The sequence below is a fragment of the Mesoplodon mirus genome, assembly GCF_964341445.2.
Source record: "Mesoplodon mirus genome assembly, chromosome: 2".
NCBI lineage: Eukaryota > Metazoa > Chordata > Mammalia > Artiodactyla > Ziphiidae > Mesoplodon > Mesoplodon mirus.
Genome location: NC_138977.1, coordinates 212,990,495 through 213,011,403, shown reverse-complemented (window position 1 = coordinate 213,011,403; position 20,909 = coordinate 212,990,495). Strand labels below are relative to the sequence as shown.

The 20,909-nt window shown below is 38.9% G+C and overlaps 1 protein-coding gene across 4 annotated transcripts in view; it reads right to left on the bottom strand.

The window, feature by feature from the left end:
- Nucleotides 1-20,909, bottom strand: part of VTI1A (vesicle transport through interaction with t-SNAREs 1A) — a 363,723-nt gene that overhangs the window by 337,883 nt on the left and 4,931 nt on the right. For all 4 annotated transcript variants that reach the window (XM_082630425.1, XM_082630427.1, XM_082630426.1 and 1 more), the window contains exons 2-3: nt 16,256-16,314; nt 12,237-12,347 (exon numbers count right to left, since the gene is read on the bottom strand). In XM_082630425.1, coding sequence (XP_082486551.1) covers nt 12,237-12,347; nt 16,256-16,314 — 170 coding nt within the window. The remainder of the gene's footprint in view (nt 1-12,236; nt 12,348-16,255; nt 16,315-20,909) is intronic.

Below are 20,909 nucleotides of genomic sequence, written 5' to 3'. Positions count from 1 at the left end.
TATGTTTAATTCTGACTCTATTACCACAAGGTCAAGGAGAAACCTTGCTTGCATTAATTTCTAAGACGTCTTTTACAAAATAAAATGTGCTAGAATATAAAAGCAATCCAACGTAGAAGGTCGTATCTGAGAATAAGATAGAAGATTTCATGTTTCAATCCTTTGTGTAAGCTCCTGCAGTTCGTCTTAAAGCACTGAGAAGGAAGGTTTAGGATACTGAGGGAATATTCTGACTTGGAGATACTTTAACCTCTAAATTCTTTAATTCTAGGATTACTACTTGTGCACAGCAAAGCCCCTGACTATAAATCAGTGCAGTTCTCAAAGTATTTATACATTTATTATCTTATTTGGCCCTCATATTTCCCCATTAGGTAGGCAGAATTGATAAGACGATCCAAATTTGCAGATGCAGAAACTGAAGCCCAGAAGGAATATGCCACATCTGAGGTTTTGGGTCTACATTCCTTGGGCTTTTCTCACTATTGCACACTTCCTCTCTTGGCAAAGTGGTCCATGACCAAATTTAGCTTCACACAATTTTAGAAAAATATGAGATAGACCATTTCTAACCAATGTCTAATAATACATGTATGATAATTTTTTAAGGGTAAATAAAGCCATCAAATAAGGACCCTGGATCAGACAGCATTTGAAATGGGTAGCGCGGAACCACGTTCTTTAAAAAACAGTAGAAAAATGTAAACTTCATTGAAGCTAAAAAGAAATCTGCAAGATTCTAACAATGGAGATTGTTTTCTCCTTTCTAAGTTTCACCATAAAAATTACATATCGCGGGCTTCCCTGGTGGCGCAGTGGTTGAGAGCCCGCCTACCGATGCAGGGGACACGGGTTCGTGCCCCGGTCCGGGAAGATCCCACATGCCGCAGAGTGGCTAGGCCCGTGAGCCATGGCCGCTGGGCCTGCGCTTCCGGAGCCTGTGCTCCGCAACGGGAGAGGCCACAACAGTGAGAGGCCCGCGTACCGCAAAAAAAAAAAATAAAAAAAATAAAAATTACATATCGCCATAAATAAGACAACCCTAGCCTTACTTCAGTTGAAATTTATTTGTAGACTAGGTTTATATAAAAAATCAAAATAAGAAAGCAATGAAACAAAAAATGTCAGTCATTTAATATGCAAAGCTGCAATGTTTCAGTAGGAAAGTCAAAGGATGTCAGGTAAAAAAAAACTCAGACAAGATTAACAACGGGCACCCTTGTTTTAAAGTACAGAATACACTCTTTAAGAAACTCATTTCATTTCTGCAATTAAACATTTCACACCGGGGCTTCCCTGGTGGCGCAATGGTTGAGAGTCCGCCTGCCGATGCAGGGGACACGGGTTCATGCCCCGGTCCGGGAAGATCCCACGTGCCGCGGAGCAGCTAGGCCCGTGAGCCATGGCCGCTGAGCCTGCACATCTGGAGCCTGTGCTCCACAACGGGAGAGGCCACAACAGTGAGAGGCCCGCATACCACAAAAAAAAAGAAAAAAAAAAAGAAAACATTTCACACCAAGACCAATACCATGCAGTGTGACTTTCCAAACTATAAAATCTAAGTCTTTCTCCATTTTAAGAATGCAATTACAAGTCAAATTCTTTATAACCAATAACAGAAATTACCATTTTCACAGTAGATTTCCAAGTCCAAGACAGTGATAACTTGTTTTAAACAATACTTAACAGAACCAAATGGAGAAAATTTGTAAATTTCCTCAGAATCTTCCGTGATGGAGCTTGACCTACAGAAGCTTTTGTGAATTTGCAAAGGCACGAGGCGCCTCAAGAACCAATAAAGTGTAATGAGGATGAAGTCCCATTTCTTGATGCTTCCCAATGTGACCACACTTAAGCATTTCAGAGGCATTTCTAGCAAAGGCTTTTAATCCATGATCTGATGAACTTCTTAAAAGAAAAGCCAGAAGACGAATTTGACTCCACATATGTTCTTGGTTTTATTCTTAAATATGAATTTTCCATTTGGGAGAACTAAAGGACAGAAAGTTAAACAAAACAAGCCAGAAAGAGACTATCTGTGTGCATGGTCCCATGTCCTGGTAGGTTTCCAAGGACCTGAAATCCAGAGAAAAGCCTCCGGCAAAATCTCTTCTAGCCCCATTTTAACTTCTTGTACAGGAAAGCTTAAACTAGTTGGCACAGCAAAACTCTTCAACCACTACTACACAGCTGAAAAACCTTCACCCTAGAGACCAGATTGGGCTCCGTCTTCATCACAAGCAGCTCAATGCTCCTAAAAGCCATGAGCTAAGTCAGAAGTGCCTAATCCGTTTTAAGTTTTGTTCTGAACCTCACAAATGTGGAACTGGATAAAAGACAGTAAGAATGGCATAAAGAGCAATGGAAGATTCATGAAAGGAAGAAACGAGAAGCAAAGTCAGAACCAGGATGTGTCACTCCCAGTTGCTCACTTACTTCAGCAAAGCAAAGCACAAAACTGACATGCTTTATTCTAATATGTTTTAACCCTAGGGCCTAAGTATGAAATCTCTAGCTAAGTCAGTGGTATTAAATAGTTCAATTTTGAGTTTCAAGATTCCTAGAACATAAGCTTTAAGAGGGCAGTGAACGTGCAGGCATCTGTGCTACGGTCTTGAGGCCTTTGGTTGCCCTAGCAACATCACAGCATCACTGTCACCCACTTTAAAGTTTGGCCATTTACCAGGAGAGTGCCTGGCAAGTGCTTTGATAAAAGACATTTTATTTAAAAATCAATTAGCTACTTTTCTTTCCAAGGACTAGTATACCCTACGTGAAAAAAGAGCATGGCCCGAAGGCAAAAAAAAAAAAAAAGTAAAAGGCTTATCTTTTAAACTACATAGTACTTTTCCCAGGGAAATTCAACAGGGGTGCTGCAAATCTTGGTAACGGTCTCTGACCATGTATTTGCAGAATATCAGACTATTTTTGAGCGTGGGACAGTTTACAAGCAACCAGTAAAAAGTTTCCTATTTATGAGCAAACAATTTAACATTAAAACAGAGTTGGCTTTTTGACTATGGCAATTAGTTTCTTCATGTTCCAAACACCAAATAACATTTTCCCGTTAATTTTTAAACCAATGTGGCTTTAACTTAAAATAAACTGTACATCAAAAGAATGGAAAATAAACAGCCAAGAACACAATTTGACGAATTGGATTTATTTAGTTTATTTATCTAAACAGGGACCACTGGATCTCTTTAATAGGCTGACAGTTGCATTGGGCTGGTTAATAAAACATTCAACAGTGTCTTCAGCCAATATAGAAATGCAAATCCCATCAGAAATATTTTATTCATGAAGCAGTAATTTCAGTTACTACCAGTTCTTTTTTAAAAAATGGCACTCTGCAAATAAACAGTGCCATCTAGTGACTAACAATGAAGCCAAATTTATCACCAGTTTATGGTTAAATCTTTCAAAAATCTTACCTGTTTTTATCTTTCCTCTTTATTTCCTAGGTAAGATCAAAGTGGCTAGGCAAAACAAACAAACAACAGAAAAGTCGATAATAATTTGTTAAGTCATTTAAGAAAGATTATAAGCAGACACAACTACATTAAAACCAATAAGCTTTATAATTCTTTTTGGTTTGTTTGTTTTAAAGCAATTTAGCACCGTTTCTAGAAAACATACACTTCATCTGCTTAGAAAACTCAAACCATAGAAATAACATAAAGTCATAACAAAAATTTGCTCCTTCTACCATAAAATGACACTAAAACTTTAATTCCAATGATTAAAAAAAATTAGTAAGTATCAATAGATAGAAAAAAATCTTCCAATAAAATTGTAATATCTTATCAGGAATCTGACACCAATTTAAAAAAATGTACACACACAAGAATGTGTGAGTGCACACACAGAGATATATCCATACCAGTATATACTTCAACTTTGCCAGTAACTACAGTGGACATGAAAGTTATTTTTGCAGGTCACAAAGCTCTACAGGAGGTAAAGACAATGGTCTGAAGCCCAAAGCAGTCATCATAAAAGCAGTCACTTTGGAAGAAAGTGTCAGAGTTTCCAAAGGGAAGAAAATCTATTAAGGCCAACATCAAATTCAGTACATAAGACCAATGATAAAATATTTAATACATACTACTGTTCCATTCAAGAATACACGGTGGGGAGAAAGGTCAAGAACATGAACCTTTAACAGCATCCCGAATTAGGAGACCAGGGTGACATGCAAACACAGATCAGCCCCAGAAGGCATCACTACAGCTGAAAACAGACTTTTGAATCCATTTCCTGTGTCAGGCTTTGAAATTACTGGGCTCTGTGAGTAGAAGATTTACCAAGGTCAAAGCCTGGAATGAGAATCCTACAAACAAAGAAGGCCAACTGCATGATGATTTTCTAACAATTTCACCTATCGAGGCCTTAGGAAACAACATCCTCAGAAAATAACTGCAAACAAGTAAAATCATGTATGTACACGTACAGTATTACTTTCTCCCTTAAAGGGGTCATGGTCATATCCAGATAACTAAAATATTCTTCAGTTTCTAATTACGAAATTTTGAAAATGTAAAATGAGATCAGTTTTAGACCAGATATGAGAGCCATGCATATCTACTAGCCTTACCAACATGAATATATCTTCCATGGAAAAGTATCTTAGAAAAAGAAATCTCAGTTGTATTTAATTCTAGAATTGTGAAATCCCCATAATGACAGATCATGACATATCTTTTTCATATAATTATGGGTTAAAAGAGTGATGTACATAAAGTACTTACCTCTGGTCTGCCTATGATTTTTAGCTCTTATTTAACATTTTGATACAGAGAAGATCATAGAAAGAACAACAAAAATGATCTCATAAATCACAGTAAAAACATATTTCCAAGGAATATTTTAATTAGAGCTATAATATTGTTGATAACCTTTGACGTGATAATCTGCCTTCTGAGAAATGACCCTGATGAAATAATCCTGTTCTAATATGTTCATTGCAGCACAATAAATTATGGAGGGGATAAATGGAAATACATTAGGATTCAACAAAAGATGAACTAATATCACTGATTGAAATATTATTATGCACCCATTAAAATGATTAAGAATTTATAGAAATGGAAAGCACCAATGTTAGAACCTTGTAAATGTGGCTCGAGTAGCACCATTATTATGCAAAATAAAACAACAAATTATACAAAAGAGAGGGGAAGGGAAGATTAGAAGGAAATAAATAAAAATGTAAAATACGAATCCTTTGAGGTAATAGGGCTAAGGTGATTTTCTTTCTTCTTTCTACTCTTATTTATTTCCAGAATATTCTATAGTGAGCAGGTATTATTTTTATAGAGAATCCAACAACAAATGTAATTTTTTAATGGAAATCATATTTATTAAGTGCACATAGTGGAGGAAGATTTTGCTGGAATGATTCTATCCAGTCTGGCTTTCTTATTTCTTTCTAGAATGTACTTATGCTCCTGCAAGAGGGACAGCTGATGTCATAATTACAACATATTACCACTGACATGATCCAAATTTCTAAAACACGCTTCCATGGTTTTCTACAGCTTCCACAGAACAGAAGTAAAATATCTCAGGAAGTCACAAGAACAGGAAAGATAAACAGAAGCATCAAGTTTTTGACCTTTCAACAAAAGTCATAATTTAAAAGGGTTCATTGCTCTCATTTATACTTCTTTAGTCTATCTTAGACTTAATAAAATAGAATACAGCTACTGGCTTCAGTCATAAACTCAGATACTCAAGTTGTCCATTCACCTGTTAAAAGAGCAAGTGTAGGTAGTAGCAGTGAAAGCTTCAAGCTGTTCCACAACATCCTTTGAACCCTGACCTAAGGGACCAACTCCGATAGTCCGCAGGAAGTTGGGTTTCCAGGACCATTCAGCCTCACTGCTGAGACTGTCAATAGAAGTGCCATTCTCTGATGTAGACAGCTCCGCACTAGGAGCTGGTCTAACAATCACATCACATAGCCTGCCAAACAGGAAAAGGACAGCATTCGGGCACCACTGACCTGGGATAGAAGTGAACTTGAGACTGGGGCTAAAAAGCTCTACTGCTAATCCTCCACCCTAAATCCTGTAGTCTGTGTATACATCTTAAAGGAAGTTCAGCTTTGTTACAAAAAAAAAAAAAAAAAAAGAAGAAAAGAAAAAGAAATATGCAACTATACAAATCAGCCACCAGATGGCGCAAGCATCATAGTATTACAACATCAGATGCAAAAGACATTCATCATTCAACACACCACGTCCTCATGACTTAGGGAATCTTATCCTGGTACATCACTTATTTGTCCCTTTCTTTTTCTACTTACTGAGACTTGGTCAAATACTTTATACAACGTTTGCTTTTTGTTGTTGTTTGTACAAGTTTAGGGGTTTTTTGTTTGCTTGATTTTATTTTCTTAAGAAGCAAACAATAATCTTAAACTTGAAAAAATCCTCAACTACATTTTTCCTCCTTTTAGCTGGTTCATTTTCCTGGACATGACCATGCCCTAGCTAACCTCATACCAATACTGAAGGAAGAAATTACAAGAATGGCTTAAATACACGAATTCTGATTTTTACATTGTTTTCAAACATACAAAGAAGCTATTAAATTGATTTTTATGAAAATGTGAAGTTGAGGGTAGGGAGTTGCAAAGGATCATGGAGAGAACATCAGAATGTGTGTTTAAGTTATTTGATTCTGGTCCTGGCTCTAAACAGCAGTGTGACTTTAAGGTAAGACATTTGGTCCCCCTGTTCCTCCATTTCCTCATCTCAAAAATGTGATTGGATTTGAACTTCTCTGGACCTAATATTCCTATTACTCTGAGACTGTCAGAATCCAAAATGAACAATATGAGGCTATAAGAGGCAAAAAATCAAGAAAAATGGAATTAGGCAAGTGAACAGAATCATCAGGGGTAGCAACAGTGTGAAAGGGAACATAGAGATGACTGCTGATTTCCCTTACCTTCCCACAACTATGACTGTAAATTATAACCCATATTTTAAAATCTTTTAAGTATGTATTTAGTCAGCTACAGATTAAATTCTATGATAGGTCATTGTAAAGAGCAGACTATTATTCTTTTTTCATTCTCAGATGTACACAATTATTCACTAAGGATTAATAAACATTAAACTCTACTGAACTTTCATGCCAGTAATGACAGAGTAATTGATACAGGACCAACCCTCCCTCTCTAAACAACTATAACAATGGACAAAATGTGTGAAGCAATCGTTTTAAAAAACAACAGGCAGTGTAGGACTGAAATCCTGTGAGGAGAGAACACTTGAAATGAACCCTACAATCACCAGGGCTCTCAGCCCGTAGGCACTGATCAGATTCCAGCACGGGGGGGGTGGAGCCCAAATGGAGCCTAACATGTCTCTAAGCTTAGGAGGTAGATACTGGAGGTGGGAACTGCCGAGATGGATGAAACTTAGCAGAGTAATGGAGAGAAGGAGCTCCAGAAATCTATAAAGGGGTCCTGTTAAGTCTTTGGCTGAAAATTAACTTGCGTATGTAGAGGTAAGAGGTGTAACAGAGGACATGTATTGGGGAGCCACGGGTAGAATGGAGATTCTGGAGGTCACTGAAAGCAGGGAGATACAATTCTGACCAAACAGAGGGTGGAATATTCACTGAACATTCCAGTCATTCAAATGCAATCCAAGAAAGACAAACCTCAAAAGTCAGGCTACTCTAGACATGTCCTAACAAAGTTAACAACAAGCCTTGAAAGGATCTGTTAGTAAATTATCTGCTTGTCCAAATAAAGGCCAACATTCTCTAAAACAGGCACTGTCAACAGAGGTGACATTATGCCCAGAGGCAAGAACTGGTTCTTGGGAGGATGAAGAATCTTAAATATTACCAAGATGCATGGCCCTCCAAAGGGCCACAGAACATGAACAGATGTACAGACACACAGTATATTTATGGTACTAAAATTTCCTGGGGAAGAGAGGAGCAATTAGGAAGAAAAAAGTCTAAAAAAGTTCCTTAGTGGAGTGCTAATGAAAAAAAGATTGAGATGCACTACTCCAAAGGAAACCAACAAATTTTAGGCTTTTAACAATTCAGCAGGCAATGAGAACTCTGTAGGATTCTGTGGAACAGTGTGACCTATTCAGATCAGTGTGCTAGAAACATTTCCAGAGTGGAGTGGAGGGTGGTTTAGACTGGGAGAAGAATGGAAGGAGGCAAGGCTACTACAATCATCCAGACTGAGAAACATGAAGGCTTCCAGTAGTGGAGATGAAAGCAGGAGCTATTTAAGTGACAGGATTGTTAACTCTCAGTGACCAACTGGATGCACAAGAGGATGAAGAGGGAAAAATTAAAACATCACTCTGAAGTGACTAGTACTTGTCAAATTTAAGTGTTTGTGTTTAAAGGACTCTGGGGTAGCAGTGCCCAGTAAGTAGTAAGAAATATGAATTTAGAGCTGTAGGGAGTTCTGACTGAGAAATCCAAGAGAATTATAGCTGTGGTATTGAAGCCGCAGGAGCAGATGATAACACGAGGAGTAAGACAGTGGGGTAAGTGGAGAAGACGTCCGAAGAAACCAGGCATCTGAGGGACAGGCAGAGGAGGAGGAAGAAGAGAAAGCAAGCAGACAATGGGGTTGAAGAAAAAAGTACTGAGTTGTCCTCTACCTTTCCCCATTGGCTTAGATGTTCCCCCAAAGCCTTGATATTACAAGGGGAATAAAAGAACGTCTTCATTTGCAATAAACATTGCAATTGAAGGACCAATTGAAGATTGAAGGACCAATCTCTACTATTTTTTCCTGGGATTCAATACTTTGAGGTATGGTATATGACTATAAGAAATTATCAAATGTCTTTAAGAAGATATTCTTCATTCCATTAAAAGACAAAATTAAATATAAAAAGACAATAAGAATCAAAACAGAATTACATAAATATTTCCTACATTCTATTCAAATGCCTCACGTGATAAGGTAAGGTAAAGTGGACAAAGCTGCGAAACAGGAGGCGAAGGACCACTCACTGCTCCACGCCCTACAACTGCTTCTCATCAAGCGAGAGCAGAGGCCAAGGCCTTCACCAGGCCTGCAATGCCCTTAGAGATCTTTCCTCTGCCCCCACTTCTGTAACCACAGGCACCCCTCTCTCCCACTTGGGCACAGAGAACAAACACCCTAGCAAAATGGGCACAGAGAACACCCTAGCAAACAGTCACACCATCCTGCTGGTCACTGTCTGTCCATTTACTCATCTTCTTTATAGCATTTATCACTACCTGAAATAAAGATAGATGTATTCACTTGTTTCTTGTCTTCCCCATTAGAATATAAATTTCACGAGAGCAAGAACTTTCTCTCTTAGTTACGGCTCTTTTCCAGCACCTAGGACGCTGCCTGATACACTATAGGGCTCAAGAAGGACTTGTTGAATGAAATCCATAATCAAGCTGGACCTCTTGGTTCTACCACATGTAAAATGGGGATAGTAATCCGCATCTGCTCTGTCCACCCTTCCTACAGTGAAATGAATAATGCGTGTTAAAGCACTTTATAAACTGTGAGTCCCGTACAACAGAAGGTGGTGGTGGTGGTGGTGAAGGACGTTTCCTGATATAGCAGAAGAGAGCTGCGGCAGCAAATAGACAGATGAACACATGAATTTTTTAATGATAGCCTGGAGACTAAATGTTTAGCTCCTAGCTGCTGTTTCCATTTTTCTTTATAATAGAAAATATATCTGAGAAATGCTTATCCAAATACGTGATACCTAAAGGACTCTATTCTTCAGGAATGTAATTCTTTTTTTATTTTTGCGGTACGCGAGCCTCTCACTGTTGTGGCCTCTCCCGTTGTGGAGCACAGGCTCCGGACACGCAGGCTCAGCGGCCATGGCCCACAGGCCCAGCCACTCCGTGGCATGTGGGATCCTCCCGGACCGGGGCACGAACCCGTGTCCCCTGCATCGGCAGGCGGACCCCCAACCACTGCGCCACCAGGGAAGCCCGGAGATGGGGTCTTTAAAGAGTTAAATGAATTAAAATAAAGTCATTAGGGTGAGCCTTAATTCAATATGACTGGTTTCTGTATAATAAGAAGAAATTAGAACATCAACACATGCAGACTGTGTTTGTATGTGAAGATACAGGGAGAAGATACAGGGAGAAGACAGCCATCTACAAGCCACAGAGAGAGGCCCCACAAGAAACAAACCCTGCCAACACTTTGATCTCAGACTTCCAGCCTCCAGAACTTCAACAAGACAAATTTTTGTTGTTTAAGCTGTCCAGTCTGTGGTACTTTGTTATGGCAGCCCTAGCAGACTAATATGCTTAGTTGTTTTAGAAATCAAGAGAAAAATCTTTGGGAAAGCGTTTCATGAAGATGAGGTAAGCAAACTAAAATAATCCTTATAAATATTTTACTTTCATCATTTATATTAAAACATTAACTTTAATTAGAACTGTCTAAGTACAATTTTGAGTTGTCAAATTCTTAAATCAATCCAATTTTCTCACCATATCTCACATTCTTGCTGAGAGAACCTGCCTTTCACAAAGTGGTTAGAGAAGGTTTTATCTAGTACAGAGCACAGAAGCAAGGCAGTTACATTTCTTTTCTGAATTTAGGCCTATCGTGGATTCCAATTTTAATTTTTAATTAATAGGCGCACAACTTAAATGGCAATTGCATCAGAGTCACTGACATAGCCCATCTCAGCTTCTCAGGAAAATATCCATTATAATATAAAATAAACATGCAAAACTGTAAATCACCCTATTTCCAGACTCTAGGTGGAATTTCTACTAGATTCAGTACCACTGGCCTTATAGTGGAAGGGTACACTGTAGTCTAGCAGATATAGCCTCCAAAAGTAAAACACCTAAGGAAGGAACAGAGGCAGAATGATCCTTATAAATTCTTCACTTTCTTTATGAATTTGGACCCCAGGGTCAGAAATAATAGTTCACTTACATGCCAACATCTGACTCCTGTCACTCACAGGTAAAGCTCAGATCTTTCCTCATTTACATTTTTTTTTAATTTAAATTTTTAATTGTGGCAAAATATACTTAATATAAAATTTACCATCTTAACCAATTTTAAGCGTGTAGTTCAGTAGGGTTAAATATATTCACATTGTTGAGCAACCAATCGCTACAACTTTTTATCTTGCAAAACTGAAACTCTATACCCATTAAACAGTAGCTGCCCATGTGCCCCTCCCTCAGCCCTTGGCAACCACGCATCTACTTTCTACAAACACTACTTTAGGTACCTCAAATAAATGGAAACACAGTATTTGTCTTTTGTGACTGGCTTATTTCACTTAGCATAATGTTCTCAAGGTTCATCCATATCAAAACGTATGTCAGAATTTCCTGCATTTTTTAGTCTGTGTAATATTCCATTGTGGGCACACACCACATTTTGTTTATCCATTCATCTGTCGATGGACACTTGGGTTGCTTCCATTTTTTGGTACTGAGAACAATGCTGCTATGATCAAGGGTGTATACATATCTCTTCAAGATCCTGCTTTCAATTCTCTTGGGTATATACCCAGAAGTGGAATTGCTCACCTGTATCTTTTCTACTCCTGTTACTTTCTAATTACTAACAATTTTAACATCAATATCTTTAAATTTATATTCTTAAATTTGCTATAAGGTGGGTGGAGTTGAAACTCAGAGATATAGGAAGAGAAAGCTAAATATTCTCATGAGACAATCAACACAAAGGATCCCTTATATAAATTATTAATTGAGTTCCTTCTGTCTTTTGCGGGGGAAGGGGTATAATGTATCTTTTTAAGACTCTAATAATAAAGGCTACGAAGCCTATCCCAGAAAAAAATACACATAGAAACACACATCTAAAAATACTGATATAATTTCAGGACATTCACGAGCCCCTGAAGTCCATCCATGAACACTGCAGTTTAAAGGCTGCCAACTCTGAAAAGGCCCCAAATTGGATTTCAAAATTCTAATAAATGCTAAATACCAATAAATACTATCTAAACTCAAAAAACCACATGATTTGGATCTATTTTGTGAGTCAGGAATCCAACATACCTTCAAGTCCATCACTGGCCAGCTCTACAAGCATTTTTAGATCCCCAAGTCTTTGGCACAAGCTCCCAAAGACGATGCACTTAATGCTGACTGAGGCGTGTGGGGGCAACAATAAAAACGACATGAAAACCAGTGTGAAGACCAGTAAGTACAACAAAGGGCGCAATCTGACTCACAAAATCTGTCTCAAGTTTTCCCATTTCTTGCTTGTAGCTTCTCATCCTGTTGCTGTACATTCCTCGACTTTGGGGTGGTATCTCTCGGACTTCCAAATCCATCTGTTCCAACTGGAAGGGTGAGAGAAAAACATGACTTAAACCATATGCTTACTCTTCATGTGACTAGACATTTCGAGCTGAAAGGATTTAATTCCAATTCCTCAGTTGACAACTTGAGGAACCAGACCCAGGGAGCTAACTGCCTGTGGTCAATTGAACACTGGGACTATTTTTGTGCTCCATGTTTGTTAAGGTCAACGAATAGGTACTGAGTGCTTGCCAAGGGACATATAGAGTGCCAAAGTGTTTACTTTGTCAAGCATTTTGTAAAACTATGTGCATTAAGCCAAACCTCCTCAATGATAATGACCTGACTATCCGTGGAGTATCCTATCATTCCACCCAACCGGGTCTGGTCTTCTGACTCCAAACCACCAGAACTACGCCAAGATAAACCAAACCGTTATTTCTACAATTATTCTATGAAATGTCAGCCCAGTCTTAGTCATTTGGTGAAAATTCTCCTGGAAAGTCTTTTCTGATTAGGAAAATCCCATGGCAACCAATATGGGATCTTAAACTCTAGCCTTATACTTTTTAACCATGTTGATATGGAGTTAAATGGATACAGTAACATAAAATTACACAAAGCTCACTGAAATCAGAGCAGGGCACTTTATAACAACCTGTCATGATATAACACTTTGCATACAACACATGAGCATTTAACGGGAGGCAATACAGAAATAGTATGATGGTTAAGAACACAGGCTTTCAAGTCAGACGCCTGCGTTCACAGTTCACATCGTAGGCTACACTGCTTACTAGTCATGCAACCTTGGACAGGCTTCTTAACTTCTCTGGGTCTTACTCTTTCCATTTCTAAAAACAGTACGTCTTTTGTAGGGCAGTTATAAAGATTAAACAGGGTAATTCCTATAATGTGCTTAAGACAGTGTCTTACTTGGTAAACACTAGATTAATGTGAATAATAGGAGTGATGATTACTGATGATGAAGAAGAAATACAGCAAGCATGATACAAGGTATCAGCTGTAGTTTATTTATATTTGGCATTAAAAAATAAAAACCAACAACTACAAATTGGCTCAGGCCATGTCTAATAAACTCACATCCAAAAATGTTGTCAGATATTTTGCCTTTTAAAGCAAATAATCTTAATTAATTATTTCCATGAACACTATACACTTGGCACTAATAAAACTCTTACTTGTCCAGTGTTAGAGTCTGAGTAACAACAGTAGAACTCAGATAAACCAAAACACCATGTTTCAATTCACAGGCCTTGATTTTTATTAAAAAAAAAAAAAAGATTGTTTTAATTACCCTTGATTTATGCAGTAACCATTTAAATTATTGACATGTCTCAACATAAATGTGAAGCACCAATAAATTAGTTACTCAGCAAGGCAATTATTTAGAGCACTTCTCTGAAATCATCATTATGTACTTAGTTCTAATAAGGTTGAGCAGGATCATCCAGACAAATAACTGCAAAAGTACATGGAAGAGAAAATCCGGGCGTTAACTACACTTTTGTTTCAGGCATTTTACAAGGACACTTAAAACTAACCAAAAGTAGGTAAGAAAGAAAAAAAGGAAACACACAACAAACACTTTAAATGAAACCAGAAATAAGGCTAATATGCACTAGTTTCATGTTGTCACAACATTCATGTGACCAATGTCAAGTGGAAGACACAGTAATTATGAGACATGCAGTGTCCAAGAGATTAATGCAACCTGTTCAGCAGAAATACAACTCATCCTAATAAGTAAAATCATAATGAAGTTCTTCTCACAGCATCCTCATCAAAAGGACAGTATATAATAATGATGTCATCAGAATTAAGTAAATCATCTCCTGATCGTTGTAAACAAATAGAAACATATCTAAGACAAAACTCCTTATGTTAGTAACCAATGGAGATAACCATAAGCTCCATGGGGGTATAACTCGGTTTTTCTTGGTACAGTGAAACCTTGGTTATCAGGAAACCAGCTTTCTAATATCATCAAGTAAAGCAACGTCTCCAAAAGAAGGCAAACCAATGAACCAAAACACAGGTTTTGATGGCAAACAAAACAAAAACAAAAACACCCGCTACTGAGAACTCAACAAGATAAGAAGTTAACTCAAGATCCAAAGAATTGATCAGTTGTATTACTTATGGTAAGCCTGCCAACCTGAAGGAAGAAGCATCCCGGTTGGCAGCTATGGTATATAAAAGGCCAGTCTTTTCACGTGAAGGCCAGGAAGCATGAGAGAATCAGCTGACTATAAAAAGGAGAGAAAGGAAACAGAAAAGTATTGGGGACAAAAAAAAAAAAAAAAAAGAAAACTTCCAAAAGAGAGGCAAACATGAGAAGGTGAAGAGTTAGAACAAAGCTGCTCCTGCAGAAATAGTGAGATGAGAAGTAGATCTTGCAGGGTGAGGAGAGCATAGGCGTTCCGACAGCTAGAAAAGAAGCAGAGACAGGCGAGATGGAGCAGCAGCTCTGCAATGCGCCTCCTTAGCATTCACAGACACGAAGGAAAGGTCTGTGGTGTGATGGGAGGCTACAGCCGCCTATTCCTCAGACCTTGCAAAGCAGCAGCCCCCCGTGTATGGTCCTGTTAACAAATGTTACTCAGGCAAATAAGCCTGAGAAGTGCTGCCCCTTAGAGTCCCTTCCTAGAGACTCGTCGCACCTTGTAGCCTACTTTAGGGTCTAAGAAGGTTCTACAGAAAAATAATAACAAGAAAAAGACCCAGAATTGGAGAATTCTGTTTAAGCTACAGTTTCCCGAACTTGTTTGAACAGGTAACACCAGTTAACAGAAACACACTTTGGGAAACTGTTGTAAGTTTATCAGTTAGAACACCAAGTAGTAGCCTTCAGTATTTAGAAAAGCAACACGCTCATTTAGGACCACAATGCAGTAACAAGTTGAATCATACTTGCAATACCTGGCTTTGAAACCAAAAATTAGGACACAATATATTTTAATACTTTTTGCTCCTTGATTTGAGAAGCTAGCTAGAGCTCTGGGTTTAGCACGTCTAAGTACAAATCCTTACTTCACCACTTACTGGGTGTGGGACTTCAGATAAGTTACTCAATCTTCCTAAGCCTCAGTTTCCCCATCTACAAAATGGGGGTAATGACACTCCTCCGTGGGTCTCTCACGCTTCTACATGTCTTGCTGGGCATGCCGAGAATGCAAGGTCCTGACCACTGATTCCCAGGCAGGGAACAATGCTGGGGTAAGAAACAATGCGTCCCTCGGGGCAAAGAGCAGGCTTACTTACAGGCTGCTATAAAGCAGTATGTTCCCCAGGCTCCATGTTCCTCTCCTATAAGATAATCTGCTGTATGTGTAGGCATTCTTCTAGGCAAACACACATCAGCCCTGTGGGAATTGGGCCTCAGGGAACTGACGCCAGCCTGCTGCCACTTTGGCAGCTGCTTTTGCTGTGACTAATAAAAGCCTTTGGTCTCTGACCTAGGAATCTCATGTCTTCTATCAGCATCCATGAAATTGTGGCAGGCTCACTTATTGGTGAGCAAGCAGGGGAAAATCTCGATCCTTAACAATTATTACAAATAGGTACAGATAGTACCTATCTCACAGGCTTTTGGTGAAAATTAAATATTAAAAAGTAATACGCTTATCCCAGTGTCTAGTACCCAGGATGCCTTTAACAAGTGTTAGCTATTTATAACCATTATGAAAAGTATTATGAAGGAATAAAAATTCGAGGTGGACATTTAATGAATCACCTTTACTAAGAAGAATAAAATCCCAAGAAGTGATTAAATTCTCTTCCATCTAAAAACTGATGAATTCTGAATCATGAACTGCTAATCAGTAATGTTTCACATTTCTACAATGAATAAAAAGAGACTTAGAGGAAGGCATCAGATTAAACGGCTCTGGTTGTGTTTTAAATATGTTACCAAGTCTACACATACCAGTTCTTTTGCTTCTTCGAGCTGTTTCTCCACATTTGCAACCACCTGCTTCTTCTCATCTGAAACAAATAATAACATCAAGGAATTGCTAAGGATACAGATAAATTTAATATTTAAAAACTTCTATTTTTATGTACCTTTTTTCCTTTCTGGTCAGAGTAGAGAATTACCATTATCATTCAAACGGCCATATCATTCTTTAGTGGGTTGGGAACTGCTATAAGCCACTGATTCTAGGCTATCTGGAAATACATAATCCTATGGAACACTGAATTAAGAGATGCCATAACATTTTTAAGAGAAACCAAAAATTATTTTGGTCTAAACTTTAGAAGAGACTGTGTCAACAACAGCAGATTTAGTGGTGGCATGAGGAATCCGCAAAGTCATGACTTTAATAAATTGGGAATAGTGGATTTATGAATACAATTTAAAAGTCACATATAACAACAATGCCTAAAACTGGACAAGTCCTTACAATCCTTTAAAAAAATTATGCTTTCACTAAGAGTTGAGTGTAATGGAAGAAATATTTTAAGTCAGAACTACTGATTCTAACCCCAAAGCCATTATCTACTCATGGTTATGGGATTCTGGGTAAGAAAGAGTTTTTACTGAGACTCAGTCTAAACTGTCTAAAACGGAAATTTAAAGCATCTACTGGATTCTTTTTAGCTCAAATAAGCTGATGCAAGAGAAATTACTTTTAATTTGTGAAGTGCTGAGTGTCTGTATGTGATTTTTTTCAAACTCAACCACAATCAAGTTATAACTCAACTATAATTCATCATTCTGGGAGAGACATGTTCTAGCAGATACTTTCAGAAACATTTTCCCTACTCCCATTCCAAATCAATCAGCCCATTTATTTAGAGATGGCACCTGAGTTTTGTGCTAACCTAATTTGCTGACCATTTATATTTTTGTCTACCTGACACCCTTCTCTTCTCAGGCAATAAGCCTCACTCTTTTGAGGCTCTCCTCTTCACCAAGTAGGTCAATGGGAGATACTATGTTCTTCTATGACCCTGCCTCTCTGGTCACAGTGACTTGCCAAAGGATGGCCTTCTCTTTCCAGCTAGACTAATAGTAGTAGCTCAATCCCTCTGGCTACATTGGTCTGGGGGGTGAGGGTGGGATGCGTATAAGATCCAATCAGACTAATCAAAGTCCTGTAGTAACAGGAAAGTCTTTTCCTCTCTCTTGGTAGAGTTATGAGAATGTGAGTCTAGAAGCTGTTGGCATCCATTGCTCTAGCTACGAGGAGCAAGCCAATTTCCAGTGGTTGGGAATGAAAGCCTCTATCTACAAAGAAGCAAAGCTGATAGATAGATAGTTAGATAAAGATTAAATAGATTTTGTTAGTTAGTTTCTTGTTCCAGATAACTCTGGAACAGGTTTTACTTGACTTTATCATTGTTTGGTTTTTTGAAACAACACATTTCTTTTTCTTTACTTAAGTTGGCTTTCTGTGACTTGAAACCCAATGACCAATATAACAGACTAGAAAAGTCAGGAAGCTTGAATGGGTACAATACCTAGCAGCTGACTAACTTTTCAGAAGGATAGTTAATACCAAGTGGGGAATCTTTAATAGAAGTTACTATTTTACTAGAATAATAACTAGGTTCTGGTAACCTCAACTCCTTCCCTTTGATCACCAGCCCCCACCAAACTAGGGGGTAGCTATCACAGAAGGTGTTTTGTGTGTACTCTAAGAATTTCTCCCTAAGAAAAGTGCACATTTAGAATTAAAATTCAGCTTGATTTTCCCTCTTTGAGGCAGTTAAGCCTACATATGGCCAGACTAAAAATTTAGTATACGACCCCAAATTTATATGCTTCTGGTACATGTCAATCCATCTGACATCTCCACAAATTATAGTAGAACCACACTGTATTTTTGCAATAGTGCAGAATATGAAACAAGACAAGCCTATCCTGGACCAAACCTTTATCTCTAACCCTGATATATTTCCAGGACTCCAGATCTTTAATCCCTCTGCTCCTGCCCATCTCCACTGTGACTACCTGGCAAACTGCTACTCAAAACTCTTTTCAGAAATCACTACCTCTTTGAAGTTTTTCTAACCCAACAGAAGAATTAACTACTCACTCTTGCAGAAAACCCCTAGAACCCTTACCTAATTCTCATGATTTATCTCTCACACTTACAGGTCTGATTTATCTTCTACCTTGGAGGCCCTGGGGAGACAGGAACCATGTCTTAGTCCTAAAATTTAGCACTGAGCCTGGCACATAATCAGTTCTCGAAAACTGATGGCAAATTGAATAAATAGTGTAGTCAGTGCAAGACTTTACAGAAGAAGCTATGCTACCAACCAGCCTGGTTTCCCTTTTTCCCTACCTGACCCCTTCCCCCACTTAATCTTTCTACAATGTGGCTCTGATTGGATCACTTGAGCCTAACAGTCAAGGCCCTCCATATTCCGGACCCAAGCGACCTTTCCAACTTTATTTCCAACTACTTGCTCTCTCGTATGTGCTCTGCATACTAACCAGACTATCCTTTACTACCCAAGCACATCTACCCCCCTCCCCCCAACTCTAAGCCATTGTTCAAGCTACCATTTAGGTTCTTTGGTTGAACAGAACAGGACCGATTCTGGCTAACCTAAGCCAAAAAGGGAATTTATGAGAGTAATTCAGGGTGGCTCACAGAATCAATGGAAAAGATGAGTTCCCAAGCTCAGGGAAGACAGTACCCAGGGTGGCTCAGGAAACCAAGGGAGCAGGAAGTCACCAACAGTCTCTGCAGAAGGAGAGTTAAAATTCCAATTCCTGGCAAAAAGTCACTGAATGTCCTCGCTTGGGTAAAGTGTTCACCTCCTGACCTGGACAGGGCATGGCAGCCTGTCAGTTCCACCAAGACTGGGTTTAGGGAGTTCCTCAACGGAAAATTGAGGAGCTGCTCTCGTAAGATAGAATGGGGGATTCTGGGCCTTCCGAAACAACAGAAACCCACTGCTTGCAACTCTTACACTCTTTCCCTGTTTTTGTCGGCTAAATCCCACCATCCTTCCAGGTGACCTCCTGGAACATGATCTTATCTCCTCTGAATTCCTAGACCTCTGTCCTCTGCCCTAGCGTCCCTGATGATCATTAGAAATTGGTTCCTGTAGTTTTCCCTTCAGCCTCATTTCCAGCTCCTTGAAGGCAGGGACCACTCTTGACACGTTTGTCATAAGTTTGTATTTAGCATAGAGAGCTGTACACAGTAGGTGCTCACTAAGTGTTTACTGAATGAATCAATCAGTCTTAGCATTCAGCAACACATTTGTTATTCACAGAGAAACAGAAAAAGAAAAATTGTATCAGTGAGGACTGGGGCAAATCTTCCCACTTAGAATGGCAAGTTTCCCTTTATGAATAAAATAATGTTAAAACAAAGCCATTCTAGAATGATCCTTGTGATAAAGGACTAGAGTTGGAGATATCAATATGAATTCATGTTTAGCTTACTATAAATATAGATGGTTTCATATATAAAATTTTATCAATATGTATATATACATGAATTAGTATGCACACGTTTTCCCTTGCTCTGTGAGCTGAAAGGGCCCAGAACCAATAATACCTCAGTACCAATAAGCACACCTAGTGTCCAGATCTTGGTTTCTAACACCATTTTTCATTAAAAGGAAGTAGGATTCCATGGAGAAATGGCTGGTGATTCTAGGACTGGTGTAGGAAAAATACAAGATGATCCTGGAGTACCTTATAATATCAGAAAGTATGAAAGTGTTAAAAAGGGGGAAAAAAGCCCCACAATGATGGGAGTATAGCAAAAGGACACAAAGGCCAGCTGGAAGGGCTTCCAGTGGTCAAAGCTGGCATAATCTGAGCAACAAAATAAAGTGGTATTACAATATAACATGAAGTATTTAATAAACGAGTCCATGGATATAAATGACTGAATTAATAAGTGGAGGAGAATAGACAAATCTTTCCTGTATAGAAGAATTCCAAAAAATTTACCTAAATACTCAGCCTTCAAGGAGGTGGAGCATGACTCCCTACTCCGTAAGTGTGCGCTATGCCTATGATTTCCTTCCAAACAGTATGGAAAGGAGGAAAAGAGTAACTTTATAGTGGAGAAAGCTGACAACTAATACCTCAGCCAGGTGATCAAAGTTAACATCAGGAGTGATAAGTTACCTTACAGTGTGTACTCTTTTTTTTTTTTTTGCAGTACACGGACCTCCCACTGTTGTGGCCTCTCCCGTTGCGGAGCACAGGCTCCGGACGCACAGGCCCAGCGGCCATGGCTCACAGGCCCAGCCACTCCGCGGCATGTGGGATCTTCCCGGACCGGGGCACGAACCCGTGTCCCCTGAATCGGCAGGCAGACTCTCAACCACTGCGCCACCAGGGAAGCCCGACAGTGTGTACTCTTGATGTGATGTGATGTGATGAAAATGGTGCTTAACCTCTGTGATCTTCCTCTCAAAAACCTATAACCCGAGTCTGATGATGAGAAAAACATCAGGCAAATTCCAACTGAGGAACATTCTATAAAATATCTGATCAGTACTCCTCTAAACTGTAGTCATCAAAAATAAGGAAAGGGCTGTGAAACTGTCACAACTAAGAGGAACCTGAGGAGCCATGACAATAAATGCTGAATTGGGTC